At 37.6% G+C, this 26,858-nt stretch overlaps 2 protein-coding genes across 6 annotated transcripts; one reads left to right on the plus strand and one right to left on the minus strand.

Annotated features, from left to right (window-relative positions):
- Positions 1-7,794: 7,794 nt before the first annotated feature.
- Positions 7,795-20,570, plus strand: LOC147300734 (adhesion G protein-coupled receptor F1-like). Of its 3 annotated transcripts, XM_086284835.1 has the most exons (10): positions 7,795-8,168; positions 8,293-8,511; positions 9,271-9,805; positions 9,900-10,078; positions 12,701-12,877; positions 12,981-14,294; positions 14,389-14,430; positions 14,904-14,954; positions 15,075-15,141; positions 15,375-20,570. In XM_086284835.1, exons 4-10 carry the CDS (start codon positions 9,908-9,910, stop codon positions 15,431-15,433), a joined length of 1,881 nt encoding a protein of 626 aa, XP_086140961.1. In that variant the 5' UTR covers positions 7,795-8,168; positions 8,293-8,511; positions 9,271-9,805; positions 9,900-9,907; the 3' UTR covers positions 15,434-20,570. The 3 variants fall into 3 exon arrangements, with proteins under 3 accessions (XP_086140961.1, XP_086140962.1, XP_086140964.1); XM_086284836.1 differs by lacking the exons at positions 7,795-8,168; positions 8,293-8,511 and having other exon boundaries at positions 9,802-10,078; XM_086284838.1 differs by lacking the exons at positions 7,795-8,168; positions 8,293-8,511; positions 9,271-9,805; positions 9,900-10,078 and adding an exon at positions 12,037-12,269.
- LOC147300735 (PAN2-PAN3 deadenylation complex catalytic subunit PAN2-like) lies at positions 18,979-25,109 on the minus strand. Of its 3 annotated transcripts, none has more exons than XM_086284839.1 (13): positions 24,475-25,109; positions 23,512-24,067; positions 23,240-23,382; positions 22,955-23,061; positions 22,760-22,858; positions 22,534-22,662; positions 22,132-22,269; positions 21,984-22,043; positions 21,645-21,893; positions 21,357-21,500; positions 21,079-21,258; positions 20,920-20,971; positions 18,979-20,569 (listed from the first exon to the last, which is right to left on the minus strand). In XM_086284839.1, the coding sequence occupies exons 2-13, from the start codon at positions 23,589-23,591 to the stop codon at positions 20,385-20,387; spliced, it is 1,566 nt and encodes a 521-aa protein (XP_086140965.1). In that variant the 5' UTR covers positions 23,592-24,067; positions 24,475-25,109; the 3' UTR covers positions 18,979-20,384. The 3 variants fall into 3 exon arrangements, with proteins under 3 accessions (XP_086140965.1, XP_086140967.1, XP_086140966.1); XM_086284841.1 differs by having other exon boundaries at positions 23,508-24,067; positions 24,475-25,107; XM_086284840.1 differs by having other exon boundaries at positions 23,512-25,109.
- Positions 25,110-26,858: the final 1,749 nt, after the last annotated feature.

Consider the following 26,858-nt stretch of genomic DNA (forward strand, 5'->3'; position numbering starts at 1 on the left):
AGCTATTTTTGCCCCATACTGTCTCAACATTTTACTTGTCTCAAATTTAAAAATTTCCCAGTTTGTGCTATAGGAATTCTCAATATTAGCCTTGTGTATAAAGTGTTTTAACAGTCGTGTAATTTCAGATTTTACAATTGTATGGCTCAGAAGCGAGCTATTTAATTTCCAATAGGAGGATCTATTAATTGCAATAGTAGGAAAGAGTTGCAGATTAATATATATTGCTCTATGATCCGTAAGTGGAGTTGTAAGGATATTGACCGTAACACTGTCCTTTGATAGACTACTTGATATTAACCAGAAATCAATACGTGATTTCCTTGAACCAGAACGGTTACTCCAGGTAAAAGATATATCATCAGGAAATTTGTCTCTCCAAATATCAATTACATTAAGTTTGATTTGTCACCTTCCTTACGTACTATTTTGGTACAGGAAGTGCTGAATGAAAACAGACCAACCATCAACTAGGGCTAGGGTTAGGGCACAATTCAGTGTTGCTTAAAGAAATATCTAAATAACTGATCACTAATCAGTGCCAGTGTATTTAGATTTAAGAAATATTTAGATTAAATATCAATTTTATATTAGTAAATATTTCAATTTAACATTCAGTCATAACACTTGAATTCAGATGTAAATGTTTGTAAAATTTCCTGTGAAAAAAAGGGCGTGTTGAAAACATAATAATCAGAGCCCCATATCCTAAAGATTTTTTTAAACTGTAATTGCTAAAGTTAAGACATATATGGGATGGGTGGGGTTGAGTTGATAATAAATCAGTGCTATCCAGTGACCAATAATAAAAGTTGTCATGTTAAATATAACAAGAAACTAACATCTAACCAGATTATTATGTTTGCAAAGATGGGAATTTCTGCAGAGTAATATTTTATCAAAGGCTGTGTGAATGAGGAAATGAAACCAAGTCAGTCAGCTGGATCAGCTGTAGCAGGACAGGAGGAGTCAGAGAGAAACTCAGAGTTTGTTGAAGATAACTTGCCAGCATGCAGCTTCACTACTCAGGTGACTGTCTCAGAGATCTAGGTAACCCTCTTTGTCGAACAGAAAACCCAGTCGCCCCGATCTTTCACTAAGTCTCTTGTTTAAAAAAAATAATATTTTTATTAAATTGTTGGTAATCAGGTAACAAAGAAAATAATAAATTTAACAGTTACATATCAAAAACAATCACACTTTTAAAGAGTCGATTGTGCCGTTCGAAATATAGAATTAGGGTAGAGTTAGGGTTACAATTGTCACCTATGATGGCTCAAACCCCAAAAGTTAAAAAAAAAAAGTCTAAAATTAGATCACAGTAAAATTCATTAACAAATAAGGAAATTTACTTTTTCATTTATTTGTTGAGGAAAATTACCCACTAGTGAGTGACAAAGGTTTGTAAATCTCTCTCTATATATATTTTAAAAAGTTCTCGCCACTCGCCATGCAGGTGGTCTTTATCCTTTAAGCCTGGATCTTCTACCAAAGGCTTGGGAGCTTGAGGGTCCTGCACAGGATCTTTGCTGTTCCTAGGACTGCGCTCTTTGGGACAGAGATCTTGGACGTTGTTCCTGCGATCTTTTGGAGCAACTCGCCCAGCCATGGGTCACTGTCCCAAGTGCTCTGACTACCAGGGATCACTGTTGCCCCACTGTTGCCTTCACCCTCCACCACGTTGTTTCATCCTGGATAGTGGTTCTGACACTCACTAGTTCTCAGTCACCTTCCTTAGCATACAATCTCAGGGTACTGGATTTGAGGTAAAAACTTCCATGCACGGTAAAAAGCTTTCTTATTTTGATGATAGTGGCTTCTACCTCTTTCTTTGGTCATCTTATTATCTAAGCAGGGTATCTGATAACCGGCAGGACGTAGGTGTTAATTGTATTCTTTCCATTCAGCTGACTCCTCAGGACTTGCCGGACCCTCTGCAGGTATGTTGCAGCTTTCCTAGCAGCCTTTTCATGATTTGCCTTTGTGATTGGATTTGCCTTCCAATAGCACAATGCCCTTTGTTGTGACTACTTTCCCTCTCATTGATACCATACAATTACACTCCGATATCATTGCTATAAGTGCTCGTGGTTGTGTATCACTTGTTTGATATCACATTCACTCCTTAATGTCATGAGGTTAGCTTCTAGAATGAAAATTTTCATCAAACAAATTGAATGACAAATAATGATTAAAAAACAAAACAAAACTGCATGACATCTGAAGCAAATATCACAAATTTTAAAAAATGAAGCAAATATGTTTCTGGATCCAGGAGCTAAATGCATGCATATTATGAATTTAGTTCCTGACAGCCCTGTTTGCTTTTCTGTTTGTTTTTGGATGCCTCATTTCATGAGCTGTCTAAAAGAATAGTGTACTTTGTAAACATATGTTATCAGCCAATTTGTAAATAACAGATTAGATCGTGTTACAGTATTAGCTAAGGTGAGAGCACAGATTGAGCTCAGATAAAAGCACTAGACATAAAGACATAAAGTGAGTAAAAAAACGTCCTAAATGCATTTAGAATTTATTTAGAACTACAAATTAAATTTCTTTTAGCGATTATTGTTTTTTTTAATGTCCCAATTCTAACCCTGCTCCTTTATCTGGGCTTGGACCGGCAAAAGTGACCCGAAATAGGCACTCTGGTGGAGTTACTTTGTGTATGTGTGTGTGTGTGTGTGTGTGTGTGTGTGTGTGTGTGTGTGTGTGTGTGTGTGTGTTTAAGTAGTTTTAAACCTTGTGAGCCACAAAACAACATAACAGTAAAAGAAGAATTGATTGCGTTACAGTCATTGCGGGAGCAGAGGTTTCACTCATGCACGATCATTTGCAGTTTGGACGCATAGGTGGGAACATTTCCTGCCCTGATAGCAGCTGGGGGAGGACTATCCTCTGCCCGTGAGCGCTTTGGCACGGGCGAGGTGCCCACGGCAGCACCCGCTGCTTGTTGAGAAGAGCAATACATACTTTCACGTCAAAAGTTGTCATAAATAAGTCTCCAATAACACCAGAAAAAGTCACCAGATTTGATTTCATTTTGTAATTTTGCAAACAGGTTTTAATCAGGTTCGTACAGTTTTTGGGTTCGGGGACCTTAGTTTTACTGCAACTTAGTGTAGTATGGTACTGTAACATGTAGCTGACTTCACTAATGAACTGAATGAATCAAAACATGTAATAATCACAACCTACAGTTTTGAGATTTTCTTTTTTTTATTATTTTCTTGTAATATTACATTTTTGCTTCATTTCTATTTTTTCCTAAAATTATTATAAATAACAGCACTAGTAATATACAACATGATTTAAAATAAATAGTTTAATATGTGATATCGCAAATGCAAACTCATGTGTTAATTATGTCTCAAAAGCCTTCAATTAAAGGTGTGATTATATAGTGTGAGTGTTGCTGGGCCCTGAGTTAATATGTTACCAAACAACAAAACACAAATATATTCTCCTTCCCCAGATCATCTGAGGTGTTCAACATGGGGCCTCACTCTTTTCCAGCAATAAGAAAACTAAAAAAACAAACCAATTAATGGCCATTTAATGATCTGAATAAAGTGAGATTATACCCACAGAGTCCAATTAACATGAAAAAAGGAAAACAGACAAGGGAATACATTCTGTGTATTTACAGGAACACATCAGAAGTTCACTTCATCCACTTTATGATGTTAGTTACACAGATATCTAAACAAATAACTATCAGATGAGTACCACAACTTTGGAACTTTTATAGCACTGGTAATATGTATAATAATACATAATACATAATAATTCACATAAACTTACCACAAAACATAAACCATGTTTGGCTCATTGTTTCTTTTCTGCAACAATGGTTCTTGGCAATAAATTTTATACAACTGGAAAGCCCATTTATTTGCTTTTTACCAATGAACAATAAAATGTGAAATTTTTCATCAAACAAATTGAATGACAAATAATGATTAAAAAAAAAAACCTGCATGACATCCTAAGAAAATATCACAAACTAATAAAATAAAGCAGATATGTTTCTGGATCCAGGAGCTAAATTCATGCATATTATGGGAGAAATTTTCAGATTTGGCACCCCTGTTTGGTTTTCTGTTTGTAAACACCAGTCAGCCAATTTGAGGTACTGAACGAAGACCATGAAGCACTGTCTGCCTCAACAAGGACAATCATCAACACATTGAAGTTTATCAAGTGTATGATCTACATTTCTCTCAAAGAAACCAGACAGACAGGTTTGTGACTCAGAAAAAGCAATCAAGGAAGTTGGTTTCTCATTTGATACTGTAGTCTGTATGTGAAGGTGTGCTGCAAAATGATTATGCTCTCCTGACAAGAGGCTTTACAGACGGCAACAACGGCAAAAGGTAATCAACTTAATGTAGAATTTCCATTACTCAGTGTCTTTTATATTGTATTATTATTCCTCATATCTTCAGACCAATTTTAAAAAAGTATCCTAGAATGTTTACCGACATATCTAATATCTAGCTATTTTGCATTTACTGCTATTCAATAAGCAGTATTGAATAGCATACTGCTATTCAATACTGCTAAAAACAAACAAATAATTAACTTTGCAAGCAAACAGCAATAAATTAAATATTTTGAATGTTTGCTATCTGTTATCGTATGACTGTCACGATCCTGGGTCCTAGGACCCAGTGTTTTGAGTTTTAGTTCATTTTGATGTTTATAGTATGTTTAGGTCATTAGGCCTCCTATGTTGATTTGCTTATTAGTTCCCCCTTGTGTTTCAACCCATGTTAAGTCTCCCCTGCCCTTCATGTCTCTCTGTGCCCCCTCTGTTCTGTTTATGGTGTGTCTTTGCATGTTTGAGTTTCTTGTTTTCTGTCACCCTGCATTGTGCATTATGTTCTCATGGTTGGTCTTTTGTTACTCCCTCTAGTCTAGTCTCTTGTGTTCAAAGCTGAGTATTTCCCTCTGTGTATTTTGGTTCTTAGACCTCTGCCTTGTGGTTTGTCTCTGTTTCTTAGTTGCTGTCTCCACTGTGTCTAGTTCGCGTCTCTGTGTGATACTTCCTGTTTTACTTTGAAGGTCCATGCCTCATGTGAGTGTTTCTAGTTTTGCGTCTCTGTCTCGTCCAGTCCTGATTTCTCCCAGCTGTGCCCTCCTTCTGTGTCTCATTCCCTCGTTATCTCTCTGTGTATTTAAGCCCTGTGTTTCTCTTTGTCAGTGTCGTAGTCTCCACCATAGCTGTGTGATTTTTCCCTGTGGCTCCTTGTGCTTTAGTTTTCCCAGTTTAGTCTATTTTGTATTGTTTTTTGTGTCCCACTCCACGCCAGCAATAAAGCTGTGTTTTTTGAGTTTACCTTTTGTCTCTGTGAGTTTGCGTTTGGGTCCTACTTTTGCCTGCACACAGCCGTACTGTGACAATGACAGCTGAGACAAGCTTACAACTCCTGCTACCCCGAATAGGGTATGTTGAGGAAGACGGATGGATTAATGGATGGATGACTGGAGATAATACACTTTTCAATTCAGGAACAAACATCAATAACATCAATAACAGATCTGAGACAGTCTCAGGGGTACACATGCGCATTAACTTATTAGTTTCCTTTTAAAATAAATTATAAGACAAAAATCTTATTAGTAAGGTTGAACTCTTGGGGTATAATGCTGCTAAGAACTGTGAAACATTTATCGAGTTCATGATCCAGAACAACTAATAAACATGGGCACATTTCAGCAAACCAAACGCCATCTTCACCTAAACTTAGACTAATCTCATTGTTACGTTTTTATGTCTGTGTCATTTCTCTAACTTAACGAAATTCTACTCACACTGTGCTGCTAAAGTCAAAAGTGAGTGTTTAAATTCTTTACCACTGCTGTACATATAAACTTTATTTTAATGCACTTAGTATGTATTGCACAACACAGTGTCTTTGTTTCAAAGTCTGACATAATTAGGGATGGGTATCGAAACCCGGTTCTTGTTGAGAACCGGTTCCCACTGTTTCAATTCCTTGAAATTGTTTGCCATTTTTGCAAATGATTCCCTTATCGATTCCAGTTACCGCGAATGATGTCACCACGTTGCGGAGCGTCATTTACCTGTCAGGAAACACGGCGCCTAAGCAGCTCAAACGCTCAAATGTTTTGTTATACTTTATGAGAACAGGGCAACTTGCAATACTTGCAAAGTAGATATTTCATTTAAGGGAGGAAACACTATGAATATGCAAAAGCATTTGCTCGCGATGACCTTAAATGAATGTCATGTTTTTAACCCTTTCAGGCTCAAATTAAGTTTTTTGTTGCTAATGCACAACCAAGTCCTGCAGTGGTACTTCTGAGTAAAACAAACTCATAAAATATGTATGTGGGGTAATCAGATTGTTAGTTTTTAACTGTTGCAAATCGGCAACGCCTGCCTCGAGACGGTTAATTCCGCCCCGGACTCGTGAATCACAACCCAGCAGCAGCGGTGACGTTGCACGTCCTCTCCCGTTAATGCAGCAGGTAAATAATCAACTAACAGTGCATATTATGTTAGCGCGATCTGCCTTATTACAAAACCTGCCATTACTGTGTGTTGCATTTAGGTGACCATGATGAGAGAGAGCCTCTCTCATCATGGTCAGAGTCTGGCTGGCTCAGATGCTGGCAGTTCTCGCTGCAGTCTACGGGTAGTGTCTCCTTTCAGGCCAGGATAGACGAATGTCACCGAGCAGTGACTAAGTTTGAGGTAAAAGGCTTGCACTGTTAGGAGTTGGGTTCTGGTTATGTGGTGTTTTTGTCTGTATGTGTTTTTTGGTGCCTCCCTTTTTGTATAGGTAGGCGGGGCAGTGAGTCACTGAACCTGGCACACCTGTTAATCATCAGATGCAGTAGCGGTTTTTGATACGGGCAACACAGGCGGTTGCCTCCCAGTCAACACACATATGTGGGGCCTAAATAGGGAGCAGCAGGTCTAATATTTGGGGCCCACTTGGGAAACCCAACTAGGGTCCAGCTAATTTTGTCCTCAGTTTCCATGGTGGCCCCAAATGTGTTTTCCTAGATGGGTTTATGCTGGGTCCGAGATAAGCCCCAAATCAGGCCCAGCCAACAAATGAGTATGGGGCCCAGATGGGTAGAAGCGGGTCTGATGGTTGGGGCCCACTTGGGCTACCCACCTGGCACCCAGCTACTTTTGTCCTCAGTTTCCATGATGTCCCCAAATGTGTTTTCCCAGATGGGTTAATGATGGGTCCCAAATCAGCCCCAGACAACAAATGAGTATGGGGCCCAGATGGATAGAAGCAGGTCTGATACTTGGGGCCCACTTGGGTTACCAACCTGGGACACAGCTATTTTTGTCTTCAGTTTCCATGGTGGCCCCAAGTGTTTTTGTCCAGATGGATAATGAAAGTAAGCTATAATTTAAATCACCTGTACAACAAAGCCAGTTTATCTTTTTTTCCCCTACAGTTTATAGGAAAAACAAATGCAGCAAACCACAGCTTCTCACTCATTCACCAATCCATTGGTCCTGAAAGAAATAAAATAAAATAAAAAATTAGTGCATTTTTACAAACAAAATCAGATTTGCGATAGTACTGGAGTTGTTTTGGAGGTTGTGCTGTTCAAGTTGTTTGACCTCCTACATTGAACTCTTTGAAGACCATGAGTATTCATGGAAACAGAAAAGCTATTTACAAAAGGATTTACCAAGTAGGCACTCAAAAATACATACATGAGGTGATCAGGGGAAGTGGAGACACATGAGGACACAGCTGACTAGAATGAAACATAATGACATTAAAGGGGAGGGGAGAGTAAGACTAAACACGTAGTACAAAGAAACACAAGACCTTTCAAAGTAAAATAGGAGCCATGGGGACACGAGCCAACAGGGAATACTTAACACAGGGATGACTACATAAATGGATCTACTAAAATGGCCTGTATTTATATAGCGCTTTACTAGTCCCTAAGGACCCCAAAGCGCTTTACATATCCAGTCATCCACCCATTCACACACACATTCACACACTGGTGATGGCAAGCTACATTGTAGCCACAGCCACCCTGGGGCGCACTGACAGAGGCGAGGCTGCCGGACACTGGCGCCACCGGGCCCTCTGAACAATGGAACAATGGAATTTTTGACCAGCTAGCAAAAATCTACTCTATGATATCAGATGGTAAGCACTTGTCTACATTTGTGATTTTATTCAATTTTACATATATGTTTAATGTCATATCAAAAAACACATGAGATCAGATGATTGTTTAATCATTTTTTTATATTTATGTTCATTTTTATAGAGCCACGTTTTCTGGATTTTAAAATTGAAGGTAGTGGATTTTGGGAGGATAAAGTCATTGTAACATGTGGCCATCCACCATTGGATCTCTTTGGTACTGACTGGAGAGCAGAGTGGAGACGTGATGGCAATGTCATAGTTGCAGATGGAGTACATACCATTTCAAAAAACAACAGTCACTCAGTCTTATCTGTGTCACAGTTCATTCGTGCTGACAGTGGTAAGAAGCAAACAACTGCATTCCATGGGGAAATTCACAAATCATATACATTTAAAATGCGAGTGTAGTCTCAGCATTTTTTAGTGATTCAGCAAGTGCAATTACAACATTCTGATTGGCTTAAGGGTAAAACTTGTTTGGTTCAGAAAAAAACATCACATGTATCTTTTATCATAACTCTTTTACGTGGCCTATCGACACAATTTAAAATCTGGTATATAGTTTGAAGTCCGCACTTCTGACCCAAGTTGAAATGGAGTCGCTGGGTCGCTGCAACCCCAGAGGGTTAAGGAAAACGTTGTTACTGCAATGGAGCAATCAATATTAGTGCAGAAGGACTGAAATCATTTGATTTAAATAGTTAAACCATTGCTGTTGCACAAGCCTTTCTCAAGAGAAAGAAATACCAAATTACAAGTGCCAGTGTAAATGTGTACTTGTGTGAACACAGATGTCAACTAATTCATATTAGAAATCCTATTTAAATTTGGAAATAAGTGGTTGCTGAGCTCTTAATAATATAACAGTAAAATAAAATGTTGCTAGACAGAGAATGGTATTCTTGAAACAAAATGGAGCAAAAACTCGTTATCAGCTACATTATTGCTTTTTTGTAGGAAACACTGAATCTGCATAGGAGAACCAGCCATATTACAACTGTATAATACAGAAATAAGTGACACTGTCAACCCATATATTATTATTTTTGTTTGGCAACACTATTTTATTTATGTATATAATAATTTACTTTCATTCCAGGAAATTATGAATGCAGGCTCATACGGGAAAAGGATGAATCATTTTATCGACAACGATCCAATGGAGCCTTCACACTCAAAGAGAAACCCTTGATCAGAGTGGACCCAATTCAAAAATTTTTGAATTGTAGTGGTCAAAATGTGCCACTAAGCTGCACTGTCAACAATGACTACAATATTAATTTCACAAACGTGAATATTAGCGGTAAATCTGAAACAAAGAATCAACAAAATGCAAATCAGCTATTGGGAAATAATTTCTCTGCTCATCTTGCAATACTTACGTTATTTACTAATATGAGACAAAACTTTTTAAAAACTAGTCTGATTAATATTACATCAGATCTGAATGTTTAGCTTGTATTGCTATTCATATTGACTTTGTTGTTTCTGCGATTTATCCAAAGGTAAAAAAAGCATTACCTATCAATATAAAACTGATAGCTGTACAGACAAAGAGCAGGATACAATTACCTGTCAATCAACTACCTATCCTGAATTCAAAGAAACAATAACACTCAGATTTTACAAAGGAAGTGAGTATTAACACATTATAAAGCAATTTATTAAATTCAGGTTAAAAATTATCTACATTTAATAAGGTCTTTTTTTTTGTTTTTGTTTTATTAGATCCTCAAATGTGTGATGATAAAGAATTTGGAAAGGCAGTTAGTGGTTCCAGAGCCAGAATACCCTGTGCAAACAATGAGGTAGGAGAAAAGAGTGCATTGTGCAACATCACAACATATACTGAAATACGAGACACCTGCATACTGCAACCCATTAAGGAGCTGCTTGACCAATCTGAGGTGACTTATATAAACTGCCATGTTCTTTTTAGTTCTTTGTATTGTGGAAAATGTACCTTAGAGATAAATCACAATATTACATATTTTAAAGAGTTTAGAAAGTTCACCTAAGTGAAGCCACAAAAATATTACACAAACCTCTCTTTAAGTTACTCTTTTAATTAAAGTTAATTTGCTATGTGTTTTACTTGACAACTGTGACTATAAATTTCAAAACTAGATTATATCAAATGATAAGATAGGCTCTTAAATGACTAATTTTTTCTACTCTACATTTCAATTTTGCTGATGATGGAAATGACCATGTAATGTAATGTAAAATATAAATGGTTCTCAACACAATCCTGTTGATTCTATTCTGGGCTATAATGGAAGATGAATCCACCTCTCAAATTATTACAGCTCCTTCAACCAGTTTCCAAATGGATGGTATCCTGTTAGACAGCAAAACGATCATGGTCTTAGGATTAAGTGGTGTTTTTATTTCTTGGTGAACATACTTGAGTTTTAGTTGACTTTAGTTTTCTAGTGTTAGTTTCAAGTTCCAGGGCTCTATGTACTACAAAGTAAGTTAAATATATACAGGGATTCTTTCCATTATTTGGATTCAATTGCCCTAACGTCAAACATCACAACTACTAAGTTAACTAAGTTTCAGCTATAAAATTAGAGATATAATTCTCCTCTTTCAAGGAACATTTGAATTCTCTCTCTAGCCCAAAATGGTTAAAGCATTACAGTGATGTGAACTGCACATGTTAACTAGTATCTAGTAGAAGCTGATTTTTCTGTCTGTGTTCAGACAACAGTACCTTCTGAATGCGTTGTGCTAACATGATACTTAAAATATCACCATAAAGCTTGTCTTCTCTTCCTTCCGAAAGCATCAGAGCTGGGGCAGGTGCTGTGCCAATGGTGAAAAAAAAGAGTTAAATAAATGTTTAAATTTGCATAACGCAGTTTTAGTTATTATTCTTTCAGCTGGAACCTTGATGTTGTTTAATAGTCTGAGAATAAGTAAAATACAAATACAAAATGTAGGAAATGTAATATTCCCTAATTTAAAGTAACCAATTTATATTGTCCACAAGTACAAATAGATGCCCCTAAATTGTACGTGCTTTGGAGTTTGTAAGTGCTTTTTGAGTTTTGGGAGCTGAAAGAGCCGGTTCTCTAAAAGGAGCCGGAAATCCCATCACTACAGAAAACCCTGGTTCACCCCAAAGTTACCCGGATAAGACAAAGTTCTGCTTCATAGTACAAACCTCAGAAAGTTAAAAAGAAAAAAAAAGATAAAAAAGGATAACCACTGCACCAAAAAACCCCGCACAACAGAAATTAAAGTAAGCTGCAATGAGTCAATGCTTATCAAGTCCTTTAACTTTGTGCAATACATGTTTTACAGTTTTATACCATTTGTGATGACAGACAAACTGTTAATACAATTTGTGATGACAGACAAACTGTTAATACAAAATAAACTTGTCACCCATTTAATAAAAATAAAACTTGTCAAATAAATAACCACAAAGTAAGCAGGTAGTTTAAGTTTATAAAGTATGCACAAAAAAACACTTTTTCAATAAATAACCACAAAGTAAGTAAGTAGTGTTTCTTTGTTTTGCCACTACAGCACTATTTACAATTTGTGATCAGAAGACATGGAAAGCACAAATGAAACACGGTATTAGCGATGGTAAATTCGATTCTTTTTACTGAATCGAGTTTTAATGAGTCACTTACCAAAGTGAATCGATTTTTTAGTCATTTGATTCACTGTGTCAGTTGACCAGAGAGTGCAAAAAATGTACATTTTCAATCAAACTTAATTTGTTTCCCTTTTCATGTAAATCCTACTGCTAAGATGAATGATTCTAAAAGAAAACAACTATTTTATAGAGCAAAAAAGAGCAAAAACATTTCTAAAATTAAGCAATTTCCTATCAAAGTTGCTTAATAAACATTTATTTTATTTTATTTTATTAGTATTTTCCTTAAATGTGTTAAATATATATTTTCTCATCTAAATGTCCACTGAGCTGTGAGCCAGGGGGCGGTAATGCGCCTTAACATTGGTTGCCAACCAAGAAGAAGAAGAAGCTGTGAGCCAGGAGGGAGGGGGTGAGCGAGTCCTAAGTGATTCGCTTAGGCAGAGCGATGCTACTGTGAACCGAGGAGCTATTTTCTTGATGTGAGCTTCTACTCAGGGTTTTTTCTTCCAGTTCAGAGCAGAAGTTTTTTTGTTACGATACTGGATGTTGTGTTTTTCTCCACAATTTTAATTATAAGCTAGATACATTGCTGCTAACAGCAACAGGGATGAGTCAGTGAGTCAGTTGGGCTTGTGAATCATGATTCATGAGTCAGTAAAGTGATTCTCGAGTATTGAACGATTCGTTCATGATTCGCGCATCACTACACGGTATTCACTGTTCGGTTTATAACTGCAGGCAGATTAAGGTTAAAAGACTGTAATAAACGTAAGCCAGATTCTGTGAGGATTTCTACAAACAAAAACCTTTGAGATAGGAATTAGTAAATAGGAAGCCCAAGTTTGTCATTCTAACTTAAACATTGAGTTAAATTGTGAAACTAAATACTTTTTCTCTTCAACTCTTGCAGGTCTTGACTGCCACTACACTGCCAGCATTTTTGCAACAGCTCAGCAATGTTACTAATGGGAATTCTGAGCAAGTGGTTAACTCACCTAAAAATATTGATGCTGTTGTTCAAATCCTCAGAAATGTAGCCAACAGAATAGAATTATTCAATATCTCAATCAATGAAAACTCAATGAAGGTACATGCTAGTTTACTGAAGTTTGAGTATTCTAAATAATACATGCTTTTTTTTAATTTTGTATTTGTTTATTCAATCTAATACTTTTTTTTTTTTACTGTAGGATATCCTGATAACTGCAGGTGTTCTCACCACAGATCAGGCAAGGGACTCATGGAACTTTCTGAACAAAAACAATGAAAGTATCTCGTATAGCATCTCTAACCCTGACGGTGTTAGTTCATCATTATTGCAGTCTCTTGAAATAATAACAAAACACCTTGCCAGTTTCAATAATTCTGGTATTGACACGCCTTTTATCATCTTGAACAGAACTATATACACAAACCCTATCATTGGTGATTTTAATTCTTCAGTGGTGATAGAAATACCACAGAATGAGGGTAAAAATAAGTCAATCACAGTGATAACATTTGCCTCGCTGAATAATGTACTCCCTGCAAGAGAAATAGACAATTCATCGATTAAGGTCATCGGTGGCAGGGTTGTACTTGTTCAGTCCAGTGGCCAAATCAATAATATCTCTTTGACATTTGATATTTTAAATGATACACTGAGAGATCCAAAATGTGTCTTCTGGAACTTCAATCTCCTTAATGGTCTCGGAGGATGGGACGATGAGGGCTGTGAAGTGGTAAATACAAATGAAACTGGAACTGTCACCTGCAACTGCAACCACCTGACCTCATTCTCTATCCTGATGTCACCAAACAGTCCAATTAGCCCAATTTTGGACTATATAACCTACATCGGAGTTGGCATTTCCATGGGTTCCTTGGTCATATGTCTCATCATTGAAGTTAACATTGCTGTGTCCCTCCTGATTGCAGATATTTGGTTTATAATTGGAGCAGCCATTTCAGATGCAAATCATAAAAACCACTCAGCATGCACTGCAACTACCTTTTTTATCCATTTGTTCTACCTAGCTCTGTTCTTCTGGATGTTTGCCTCAGCTTTGTTGCTGCTCTACCGTACAACTAATGTCTTTGGTGGGGGTTTGTCTAAAGCATCTATGCTGGCCATTGGATTTTCTCTAGGCTACGGAGCTCCTCTAATCATAGCAACAGTAACTATAGCTGCAACTGCACCAGACAACAAATATATCAGAGAAAATGTAATCTGCTGGCTCAACTGGGATGAGTCCAAAGCTCTACTGGCGTTTGTGATTCCTGCACTTTCAATAGTGCTGATAAATCTCATTATCCTGGTTGTGGTTTTGTACAAAATTATAAGGAGAAGGGTTGGAACAACTGCTGCACAAGCAGGTGAAAAGAGCGTTTTACTGGTTATTGTCAAGAGCTTGGCTGTGCTTACACCATTTTTTGGAATAACTTGGGGTTTGGGAGCTGGACTTCTGGTGCATCCAAGAGACATAGGAATCAATATTGCATTCGCACTCTTCAATTCGCTACAGGTACAAATAAACTTTTTACCTTTTTATACCATAATAGCAGAATCTTTAATCACTGAATCCTTGATAACGGACATTACTCTGTCTTTTAAAAAAGGGCTTCTTTATTTTGGTGTTTGGAACACTGCTGGATGGTAAGGTATGTACAGCTCAATTTTAAGTCAAGTTAATGAATAAGTGCTTATTGTTGAATTACTTTAAATTAATGTTAAATGATATAATTTGGTTTAACCAACAAAGTGCTTAATGTCTACAAACCTTTACTGACGAAGGAATATGAATTGTAATAATACTACACTAAAATCCTCTTGTCAAGTCAAACTTCTGCCTTTTAGTGCCATTTCATGGTTTCTCTGTAAATCCATATAAATGACTAATTCAGACTTGATGGTGAAAGTAGCAAACAGCAGGTGGGCCCACACTTCAATAAATAACAGTTATATGTATGTGTTCGTATCCCACACAAGCACACAAAAAAGCAAGATAAACATCACCATAGACTTACAAAAAGATTCCTTTTAGTGTTTGGCTGGGCATCATGAATTAATTTACTTTTACAGCTAACTTGTGCAACTTCCATTGTAGTGTAACATTTGAGATTTCACTTACCAGGTGCGGTCAGCAATATCATCATATGCACGACCGTCCAGAAGTGGGACAGGGGTAAGAACAGTTTTCGTGTTCCTTTTTTCTTTCCTTATTTTTGGATCTCAGCCAACTTGTTTTTTGTTTTGTTTTGTTTTTTCAAATATTGCATGATTTGTTTTTTGTATTGTATTTTAGAGCACAAGTGCTGGAAACTCATCGTCAAGTGGACTTCGATTTTTAAGGAACTGGAGACGTGGAAGAGGTAAATAACAATTAAAAAATTAACATAAAGATGCAGGAAAAGCTGTGTGTTGTTAGGTGTGCTTGTACCTTAATCAGGCAGTCCAACACAGAAAACAATTGGATGGGTTGCACATTAACACAAATTAATTTTTTTAATTTTATTTATTCATACAATTATTTTACTTCTTACTTCAGTGTCTACTGTGTATTATTTTTTGCCACAGATTAACTATACTGCTCTGTTTTTTTTAGATGGCTACAACATGACATCCAGTGCATCCAGTGATTTACATTCAGCTAGCAACACATAATGAATGCAGAAATCTGTGGTTATTCAGATAACCAACAAGAAGTCAGGCTTTTCTTTGTTCCTTTTTTCCATAGTATCAGTGAGTTAATCTGTTGTGTTTTTATTAATAGCTTATATAATATTTAATCCCAGAAGAATTTGGCTTGGTTTTTAAGGAAAACAAATAAAGAAAAATATGTGTGCTCACCAAAATATTTTTGAATGGCATAATAAATTTTGGAATTGTAATCAAACTTTAAAAAAAATTATGTCATCGTTTTCATCTTTGATTTTGATTTGCATGCATGATTATCAACACAGCACAGAGCATAGATTTGTAGTTATACTAATAGATTTTTATCAATCTATAGATGTTTTTAAAGAAAAGAGTTGAGTGTTCTTATATTCTAAAGAGTGAGTAGATTTGATGTCTGATGTAAACATAAGTAAAACATTGTACTCGCAATATACACAGAAATACAAACTACCTTTGTTTAAAAAAACGTTTTTGTGTTGGGGACATCTACTCAAAATCTTGCCGTTTCATTCTGTGTCAGTATGTATCATGGCACACAGTCCCACAAAGATCCACATGAAAACTGTTAATTGAGCTGTAACAATTTCATTCATTTGTAATTCAATAATTTCTGGTAATCTTTTATTTTGTGCATTTTGTGAAGTAGCCATGTGTTGTAAAGATGAAACAGATGTCAGGGAACTGTTGCACATTAGGTAGATCTTAATGCTGAAATTTCTCATACTCATGTTAATTTTACCCATATTTATTTTTTTCTTTGCAGAACAGATAACTGTTATTCTAATTAGCACCTTCATAATCTTTACTGGCTACTCAAAGATTAACTAAGTATGCTTTCTGTGCGCCTTTTGTGCATTTAATGTGGTATGTTTTTGGATAGCTTTGACATGCCTTAATTTTGATCCTGATTAATAATGTATACAACTAGCTTTCTATTACTTTCTATTACTAATTATGTCCTGAATTTGTTAAACTTTTATTCAGAATTTGGTGATTTAAATCTTTTAAAAATACCAATCTTGTGTCAAACTCCAGCTTCACACACCCTGTTAATCTGGCAGATTTGTTTGAAGTATCCTAAAATCCAAATTCCTAAAACAAATAAATAAATAAATAAATAAAATAAAATAATAAAAACCTGAATTGGAATGACACACAGACGAAGTTCCTAATAGTGGTGTGCGGATCGATATTGAAATATCGATTCTTCCGATACCAGTAATTTATGTTCTAGAATCGATTCTCATATTAAAATATCGATATTTTAGTACTTTGGGGTAAATTTGTAGTGTTTCATTAACAGGAACAGTGGAAATAAACTATATCATTCGGATCGTCTAAATTGGAAGGAACTACTTCCTCTTACGCCTTAGTCATTTGTGAAATACGGCTGGATAAATGTGTAGCAGCCTCTGGCATGCACACTCACAGCAATGGCTGAGCATAAACGGAGTCATGTGTGGATGTATTTTACCTCCACAAACAGCTAAGACGCGGTTTGCGATACATGTGGCAAGACAGTAAGGTGTTGTGACAGCACCATTAACCTCGTCAAACACCTGAGAGTAAATCATAGAATATGATGAGCTTATGTTGAGGCGAACTGAAGAGGAGTAGAGGGACAGACTCAAGCGCAGACCACAAACTCCTTTCGAACAAGAGTGAATTTATTTACAGTGATCTGCCACAGTGCAATATATATACAAAGGTGTTTGGGGGAAAGGGCCAGGGTTCCAGGGTCCAGGAGTGAAAGGGGCCGGAGTCCAGGGGAGGGGGTTTCCACACACAAACAGCTCCTCTTTTCTCCACCACTCTTCTTGCTCAGTCACAGTTGCACAGGGAACGGGTCCGGTGCCGATCTGCGATGCGTTTGTTGTTCTCTTTTGTGCGTAGTAGGGCCGCTTGAGTGGCCCGCCAAACTCGACAACACCTGTGTAAATTCATTTCTTTTGAATTAATCCCTTCTTCTGAAAAAGAACCTCTCCTGGTTTAAATGGCACTTTGGATTTCCTTACTTTCTGTTCCGCTCCCAACCCCAAATAGATGCTGACAAGCTGACACAGTAACATGGAAGAGGAAAAGAAGTTGGAAGGAAAAAAAAATAAACCTAATGCCTAACAATGAAAAATGTAAAATAAGATCAATAATAATAATAATGATAATAACGGTAAAAGATGAAGCAACAAGTTTTTAGTTTCTTGTTTATTCCAAATGATCATCCAGATGTATGTGACATGTGATGACAAACACCATGTTTGTCATCACATGCTTAAACTCATCATATATTTTTACATATGCTGAACAGGCAGTCAGACATGCTGTCACTGTGGGGTAGATAACTGCATGAACACCATACGGCAGGGGTCTCAAACTCCAGTCCTCGAGGGCCGCCGTCCTGCAACTTTTCCATGTGTCCCTGTTGCACAACCCGTTCTCACTCCCGACGCGTAACACACCTAGTAGGTCATTAGCAAGACTATAGAACTTGACTGCATGCTGAGTTGGAAATTCAGCCATTTGATTCATGTTACAGCAGCTCATGAGTGAATGAACATGGTGCAATAAAAGTATTTTTAGAAGTATATGTTTCCAAATACATGCATTTACTTACTCGATGTTACAATATTTCTGAGAGCTCGTTTTTAAGCCTCCCAGTTATCAGTTTTGTGATCACACTATTGCTTTAACATTATTGAGACTACACAACACATTCATCCCTGACCTCCTCATATCCAGCTGAACAGGATTACTATACTGTGTAGATTTACAAATTCTTTCGTGGAACATCGAAATCCATTGTGTTGTGTAGATTTTTAACATATCTCCTGGATCATTACTAACTGTATGTTTGGTTTTACTTGTAGAGTTGTTGTAAGACCAGACAAGGAGCTCGAAAAATTTTATGGTTCCCAAAACAAAACAAGCCAAAAAAAACAAACAATGAAAATAATGACAAACCTTTAAAAACAACTGTGTGGAAACGGTAAGAGTATGCAGATCATCCAGCAGAGGGCACCATTATATCAAAAAAAATCGTTCAAATGTGACTTAAAGATTTATTAACCTTCTCAGGCTCAAATTAAGTTTTTGTTGCTAATGTACAAAAGAATACCTCCAGTGGTACTTCTGAGGGGAAAAAAAAAAAAACCTCATAAAATATGTATGTGGGGTAATCAGGTTGTTTAGCTTTTACTTGTTGCAAATCTGCAACGCCTGCCTTGACAGGGTTAAATTAAACACATCTATTAAAGTATGGTTACTACTTTTCAAAGGTGGTGGCTGTAAATGCTGCACTTGAAGCACAGTCCTTACCAGTTAGGGCTTTTTAAAGAGCTCGAGGTGAAATATTGAGGACATTTTTTTCCCCCAAAAATGTTACATGTGTCATTTATAGAAGAGAAATAACAGCTTTTGAAAAATTAAAAATCGATCTGAATTCTGAGAAACCTAAAAAAATAAAAATAAAAATCCAGCTGTAAAATGAACAGTGCAACAGATTTCACAGAAGCTGGTGAAACAAACAAACTAAATTCATTGTGGTTGGAATCTGTTTTAATCAAGATTTGCATGGATTCATGCACATTCTCCACTTCCTGGTATCAAACAACAAACATTTTACAGTTGTTACACCCCAGCCCAGGGAAAACTGGCGTGCAACAGAAGAAAAATAAAAATAAGGAGAAATGCCCCCACACTCCCTGCTCTCAAGGAAGACGAACCAACAAAAACAGCTACCACGGATTTCACAACAGCCTGTCAATTTATCAAGTCCCAAAAGGTAGCAGGCGTCAGGGTGAGCATGGCCAAAACAACAAACAAAAACTCTAGAAATGAAATGCAGCTGGCTTACCTTCACAGAAAACCCCAAACGAAAATTACAGGTGTCTTACCTGCCTCCCTAACCAAAAACAGGAGAAAAGGTTCCCAAAGAAAAATGGCTTCTCACCCCTACAGCTACCAAGTAAGACAAAGTATCGACAACTATTTACATCTATATACAACAAACTATTTACAACACAGGGGGAGATCGCAATAATCCATCCATCCATTCGCTAGCGCTTATCCTTTTCAGGGTCGCGGGGGGTGCTGGAGCCAATCCCAGCTGTCATAGGGCGAGAGGCAGGGTACACCCTGGACAGGTCGCCAGTCTGTCGCAGGGCTAACACACAAGGACAGACAACCATTCATACTCACATTCACACCTAGTGGCAATTTGGATTATCCAATTAACCTATCCCCACAAACTGCAAGTCTTTGGACGGTGGGAGGAAACCGGAGTACCCGGAGGGAACCCACGCAGACACAGGGAGAACATGCAAACTCCACACAGAAAGACCCGGCCTGATGGTGGAATTGAACTCAGGACCTTCTTGCTGTGCGGCAACAGTGCTAACCACCGTGCTGCCCACAACAGCAACAATGACAAACTGAAATATAGGGCTTAAATACATAGAGGGAGCTATCAGGGAATGGACAACAGGAGGGAAACACAGCTGGGGCAAATCAGAACTGACGAGACAAGGAAGCGTAAACTGAACACACTGAGATAAGACAGACCTTCAAAGTAAAGCAGGAAACACATAACAGTCACGCCTAAACAAAACACTGACAACATTGGATTGTAACACAGTGCTCAGGATGACTTCATTTACATGCAACAATTTTGTTTTTTTCTTTTAAAGAAAAAAAAAAGGTTCAAATTCATATTTTGAATGATCACTTTCCCCCCTGTAAACCTCTCTGAAATAAAAAGCTTATATTTAGATATGATAAAAACAACTGAGTCACTGACTCAAAGCAAATAACTATAAAATATGATACAAAATAAGCAGCCCGAGCATCCTCAGGTCATGGTGTTGCTCACAGTCCCATCACAGAGGGAAGCACAGCAGCACCCGTGGATGGAAGGAGAGTGCATTCAGTCCACTCAGACGGACTATCTCATGTCCGAATCAGGGACTTTCCAGTTCAACTGGAAGCCTTTGTCGTAGACTTCGTAGAGCACCTTCATCACGTAATGATTCCCTCCTTCCTGATACAGCTCCAGGTACTTCCTGTAAAGCTTCAGGGCTGTGCATGAGTCCTCCGTGCTGTCGTGGGTTTCTCCCTGGATGTTGAGGCCTGTGGACATGAAAAAAAGGTCAGGAATGATTAAAATGAAAGTGTTCAGCTTCAGATTACAGTGTGGATATGAGGAATTGACACGTACGCTTTAGTGCATGAACTCAAAAAAGCCTCTAAATACTTTGTTGTTCAGATTTAATTCCAAGATGAGTTTGATGACAACTAAAACATCATGAACTATACTGACTTAATACTGAATACTTAACTTAATACTGACAGTAATATGAGCGGATTATCCAGTTTACATATTTAAATCCTAATCCCTCTCACTGTAATAATGTGATTTAATTCGATTACAGACTCATATTTGGATTAGATTTTTGTTTTTTTTATTTCTACTAACTTACCAAGAAAATACCAAGCAAGGAATTTCGTGTCGATAACTTGATCTTTGGGAACCTTAAGAAACAGAAAATAAAAAACATTAAAATCAAAGCACATCTATAAAAAAACATCTCTAAACTATATGAACTAATTTGAAATATATAACAGATGAAATAACGTACCACTAAATTAATGACACGAAAGTCATTCTGCAGGCCGTGGCCGACGAAGCGAACTCCTGCATTGATGAGGAAGCGTAGCTTCAGGTAGGTCGACTTCAGCGTGGTCACGTGCTTAGAGGATACTGTGGCATCCAGGTCTCCAGGTTCGATTCCAGAGTATTTTGTCAAATAGTCGACCACCTGGAAGAACAAATTGACAAGTTAGCGGGTGGATCCTTGAAACATTATATATTCATTCTTTCAGGTCATCGTGGTCTTTTCTCTCTGCAGCTTCTCACCTGCTCCTGAGTGGAGATGTAATCATCGATGAAGGGGACCCCCTCGTTGGGCCCCTGACCCCTCACACAGGTGATCCTGGCCACAGACATCTGACTGGGCGTGATGGTCGATTTGGTGCCGTCGCTATGCAGCACTGCTTCCTCCTGCAAACGCACACATTCAGGGGTCAAATTTGTTTTAAATACTTGAGTCAGATTAGCTGAACTACTGAAAATATGTACTAGGAATATTTAAAATTGTTTTTGATCCTATATTATAATAAATGATGGTATCATAGCCAGACTTACCTCACTGAGCTTTACAAACTCAGCGTCCAGCCCCACCAGGTCACCAGCCTGCGGCATCTCACTGACTGTGAGTGGGATGAAAGTGGCGTCTGTCTTGCTATGCTTCTCAGTCCGATATAAGTCGGATTTGACTTCAGACTGATTGTGCTGACACTCACTGCGGAGGTCGTATTTGGTGTGGTAGTTTCTCTTGGCGTAACACAGGATGGCTGGCACTTTCCAGCTCACATCAAACTGTGCAGCCTCAGTCTGAAAACAAAAGGAGAAACATTTTTAAATGACTGCACACATTAAAGTTAGCATGAATAAACAAGCAGGAATCTTATCTAGGATCCTTACCTGCTCAATCGGCTCAATGAGGAAGTCATTGAAGAGGTACCACTGCTGGCGAGAGACTCCCTGAAATAATAAAATCATTTTGAATGTTAAAAATGAAACTTTTTGTAGTCAGCAGATGTCAAACTTTTCTTATCTAAGCGTCGCTCACCTCTTTTCTTTGATGGTAGGTCTCACCCACTTTGATGTGTGCGACCATATTACCACCCGCGCCAGCGTCCAGGATGTGCGGCACCGTGGCCACCAAGTCATACAGAGAAGCTCCCTCCGCCTGTTCAGCAGCACTTAACTAGTAACAGAAAGTGCAAATAATTGTAAGATAAACTTTTTCATTTCACAAAAGTTGAGAAATTCATGTGTTACAGAAACAAAAACACTAAAACCAACCCATAGTTCAATATCTACAATGCTTCAGATTAGTGTAATAATGTTTTAAAAATATTGCTCCTGGAAATATGGATTTAATTTTGAAGTGAAATTTTAACTCAGTAATGAAAAGTTACTCAGTTATTTCTTCAAGTGCAAAGATCAGCTGAAAATCTAAAGTCCTCACCTCCTCGCCCTCAGGCCAGCTGCTGATCTCCAGTCTCTGACTTTTGCTGAGGGACATCTTGAGAGTGGCGGGGATCCACACGTGACGCTGATCCTGATCTGTCTTCTGCATGGATTTGTTGAAGGTGTACTATAAAAACAGAAACATGGGCAATCATGTAAATAATGAACAGATAAATCATTACTTTCTTTTAACTGTATTTAAACACAGTGAATCAGTGGCTTACCTCGGCCTGAACCTTCCAGAATTCGGCCTCTTTGCTGCTGTTCACCTCACAGTTTATCACCAAAACATCTGGGAGACGTCGAATGTTGCGTGTCTGCACCTACAGTGTAACACAAAGAAATGATTACCCTGCACAACAGGTAACAATCAACCATAAATGAATTGTCATTATGAGTGAATGAAAGCTGTAACTCACTGTGGGCTGATACTTGTCACAGTTTCCACACCATGTGTGAGATCTCTGCTGCAGGCAGATGCTTTTCTTCAGGATCTCAGCAAAGTCGTGCTCCTTTATTCTTTCTCCTGAAGTGTCAAAGTACAATGAATATCAGTGTATACATCAAATCAAGCAGATATTTCCCTCTGCTCATTCAAAAACTAAATTAATTCAAACCATTATGTAATCATTAATAGTTCAAGTTTCAAAGACAGAGTAATTCACAGTCACAGATATCCATGCTCTCAGTGCTCTCAGACTCACCTTGAGAGTCAGGGTAATGCATGTTGAACAGCAACACGAGGGAGGAGTAGACTGTTTCTATGCCACAGAGACACGGGCTGCGGTTCTCAACTTCAGAACAAAACAGCTCTCTAATGACAGAGTCGCCAGGGGAGCCCAGAGAACTGCAACACAAACACAAATCACAGTTTCAGAAACCAGAAGGAAAACTCTGCATTTATAAACAAACATAATGATAAGACTGGGACAGTGTCCAGTAAGAATGCAGGTCAACAACGATGTGTTTTACCTACTCCTGGTCGTCCTGTAGGCCCGTGGATCCTCCTGCTCCTGTGTCTCCTGGAAGAGCTGGTAGAGGATGAAGTGATTCCATCTCTGGATTAAGCGACCTAGCTTGACTGTTCCTGTCGTCTCCTCATAGTTTTTAACAAGTTTTTTCTAGTTTGATGTCTTTAGTGTGATGATGTTATTCTGATGTGAATAACTTTTTTATTTATGCTCTTTTATAAATTAATATTTTATGCGTATATACATGCCTTGTTAGTTTCTTACTTCATGATATACAAGAAAACATTGACAACTGTGATTAATAAAGAATTGTCTAGCAGACCAACCACTTATTAGATCAGAACTTTTAAACTTACTGACAACTGGGCTGAATTAACCACCCTGCTCGCATTTCTGTTGTTTTTAACAGAGGCAGCCCAGTTACTGTTTTTAAACTGTTCTTGTTTTTTTTCAATCCCTCCTTTACGTTCAGGCTGCCCAGACATCCACTGCATGTCTTCCTGTTGCAGGTGTTTGGAGCCTGACAGGAAGGGCATGGTTTGGTTTTTGGCTTTGTCATTTCTGCAAATGAAAATGGAACATGTAGGGATTATTTCAGGTCTGTTTTGGTGAAATGATTACAAAAATAATTTATGACCAAAGAAATAACTTATATTACGAGGCAGTATTACACCATATTTAGAAAAAAAATCAATTACGAGATTAAAGTCGTTAATATTGAGTTAATTACGTGAATAGGGTTAAAAAAAACTGAATTGATTACAGAAAAGATACATTGCTAAAATCGAGCAGCACTAACATTAGCTGGGTGGCCAAGCAAGTGTCTTACACATGAGAATACATCACCAAAAAAAATTAAATAAACTTTTGCAGAAGTAGTTCTCTTGGTACACAGACTGCTCTGTGAAAACATTTCAAGTTTAATATCAGTTTAACATGCAAATTACCCACAGTTTATTACAACTTACTTAGCTAGGATCTGCCTCGTGTCGAGTCGAAAGATTCGCTGCAGGACCGTGAGTTGAAAGATACATTTACTACGACTCCCAAGATGCATTGCAGTAAAAACCATCCAATCGCCTTGCTTAAGATCTGTTGACATGTCACTAAAGGCGCGCTGTAGATAAATATTGCAATTTGTAAAAAATAAAATAAAAAAATAAAATTTGCAATTTGTAATTACATAATTAAACACTGGGCCAGTTTATTTTCGTATTATCGCTGGTTATTATTTTAGAGTAAATAAAGGAATAACGGGTAGCACCAAGCTGTTGTTATCTTCATTTCTATAGCAACGGCGTTTGAGGATTATGGGTAGTGTGCAGTTACGGGATTAGTGCGCCGTCTGCATAAATTGGTCTGATTGGTTGGAGCCGAGCGCATCCAAAACTAACAGTGGTGGAGTGGTGGATGAATCTATAAATGTGTTTTACGTGTGAAATGAAAATAATAAACCTAACAAAGGATTATATACGTTAAATCTGCGCACTTTCAGCTCGTGAATCACTTTGGAAAACACTGTGTGATGGCCACAACATGAAGCGATTTTATTGTTGAATTATCCGTGATACTTTCATGTGTTTTTGTTGAGAAATGTTAACGATGTCATTAAAAGAAAGCATTCAATTGGGGGGGGGGGGGGGGGGGGGGGAACCCTAAGCATTTATTAAACCTCATGTTTTCCTTTAAACGTTTTATTTTGCTTTATATTTTAGTGATACTCTGGTAGAGAGGCTCTTATACTGTTAATTCAGCATATACTAAAAAAAATAAAAGCCTTTAAAAGCCTATTTCTGGACAATTATTATTTTATAATTATATAATTATATAATCAACTATTTTGCAATACTTCCAATCAACACACATCAAAAGAAAAGCTTGTGATGGCATCACATGAGATAACTTAAAGCTCAAAGGCTGTTCCATTGACATGTAACCAATCACTTCAAAGCACAAAACCTCTAATGTCATAGTCTTTTTGTGTGTGTGTGTGTGTGTGTGTCCTGTCTGGCACTGTAGCAATCAGAATTATTGTCTGAAGGCCAAGAAAAATGCCCAACAGATTTACTTTCCCAAGTGGGCCTTTTGCTATACTGGTCCACTTGATTGTCATAGTTTATTTGATCTTTATTACTTATTTTTATTCTAAGTTATTGTAATCAGGCCAGACTCGTGGACGGGAAAGAAAAACAAAAAGAAAAGTTCAGAAGAAAGTTAACAGAAGGAGAGGGAAAGAAAAAGGAGAAAAGAGATAGAGAGAAAAGACAATGAAAATCTGCTTCATCACTTTTGTCTTTGTGTCCTTTTTTTTCTCTTTTTCTTTTCCTGGATCACCTGTTGAGAAAGAAAAAAGAAAAGAAGCAGAAGAAGACTAGAGCAATAGAATAAACAACATCACGATGATCTATGGGAATATAACAGTAAATACTAAATGTTAAACATTACTGTGCAGCACGTAAGATCGACAGCGCACAGTGTGCTTTAAGGTAGGAGCCAAAAAGGGTGTAGTTTGTGTGTATGAGCACCCGTGTGTACACCTGTGAGCATGAGCGCGCTTGTATTTAAAAGGTTCCATGTAATGATCTGTTAGAGGGTGTGGGGGGGCCACAGCCCCGTCCACCAGGGCATGAAGCAGGTATGGAGGAGATCAAAACTCCAGACATCCAGAGGCCCTCAGAACACAAGAGACCAAGGAAGACTAAAAGAGGGGCTGCAGCACCACTATCCCAGAAAGAGCTGAGGAGAGTCCCAGATGAGGGGTCACTCAGCAGCCGCGGAGCATAAGCTGTTGAGTGTTCATATAGATTTTAAATAACATAGCAGTTGATACTGACATATTTTTGTTACATTTGCAGTGTTGTGGTGTTATATTCTCATGATTCTGTTCATTTTATGAGTATATCCTTCTGCCTTGCTTCACATATTTAATGCTGCTTGGCTAGTTTTAGTCGTGCTAGCATCAGTACAGGTAGAAACAGAGAAACATCAGAGAATCTGCCATGCATCGCCCCATCTAAATACAAATGGAAAGTACGAAAATAAAAATATAGATAACTTTATTAAAGCAATCAATGTTCCCAGTGTTCCCATGGTGAAAACACATTTTTTCATATTATGTTCAAGTCAGTTGTTATCCAATTTTAAAACTATAAAATATAATAAAGTCTATTTTTAGTTTATTTTGTTAATAAATAGATTTTTTTTAGGATTTTCAGAAACACTAACGTTATACGTAGCAAAATATCTGTAGCCGTATGACAGCCATGTATAGTAGAAGTCCAAGATATTTCTACAACTCTAGCGTTAGGTTCTTCCAGTCAAACTTTTTCCCCTCACTGTAGATTTCTTGCAG

Source organism: Aulonocara sp. 'chitande type north' Nkhata Bay, unplaced genomic scaffold, assembly GCF_057382095.1.
Source record: "Aulonocara sp. 'chitande type north' Nkhata Bay isolate Kocher_YH1m ecotype deep benthic unplaced genomic scaffold, A_spYH_male_GT1.1 unmapped_scaffold_6, whole genome shotgun sequence".
NCBI lineage: Eukaryota > Metazoa > Chordata > Actinopteri > Cichliformes > Cichlidae > Aulonocara > Aulonocara sp. 'chitande type north' Nkhata Bay.

Coding starts and splice junctions, on each gene's coding strand:
- LOC147300735 (XM_086284839.1), bottom strand. CDS start 23,591: ATGGAATCACTTCATCCTCTACCAGCTCTTCCAGGAGACACAGGAGCA. Junction 22,859..22,954: donor GTGACAAGTATCAGCCCACA/GTGAGTTACAGC, acceptor GTTACACTGTAG/GTGCAGACACGCAACATTCG. Junction 20,972..21,078: donor TTCGTGTCATTAATTTAGTG/GTACGTTATTTC, acceptor CTGTTTCTTAAG/GTTCCCAAAGATCAAGTTAT.
- LOC147300734 (XM_086284835.1), top strand. CDS start 9,908: ATGTGTGATGATAAAGAATTTGGAAAGGCAGTTAGTGGTTCCAGAGCC. Junction 14,431..14,903: donor GAACACTGCTGGATGGTAAG/GTATGTACAGCT, acceptor TTCACTTACCAG/GTGCGGTCAGCAATATCATC. Junction 15,142..15,374: donor GAACTGGAGACGTGGAAGAG/GTAAATAACAAT, acceptor TGTTTTTTTTAG/ATGGCTACAACATGACATCC.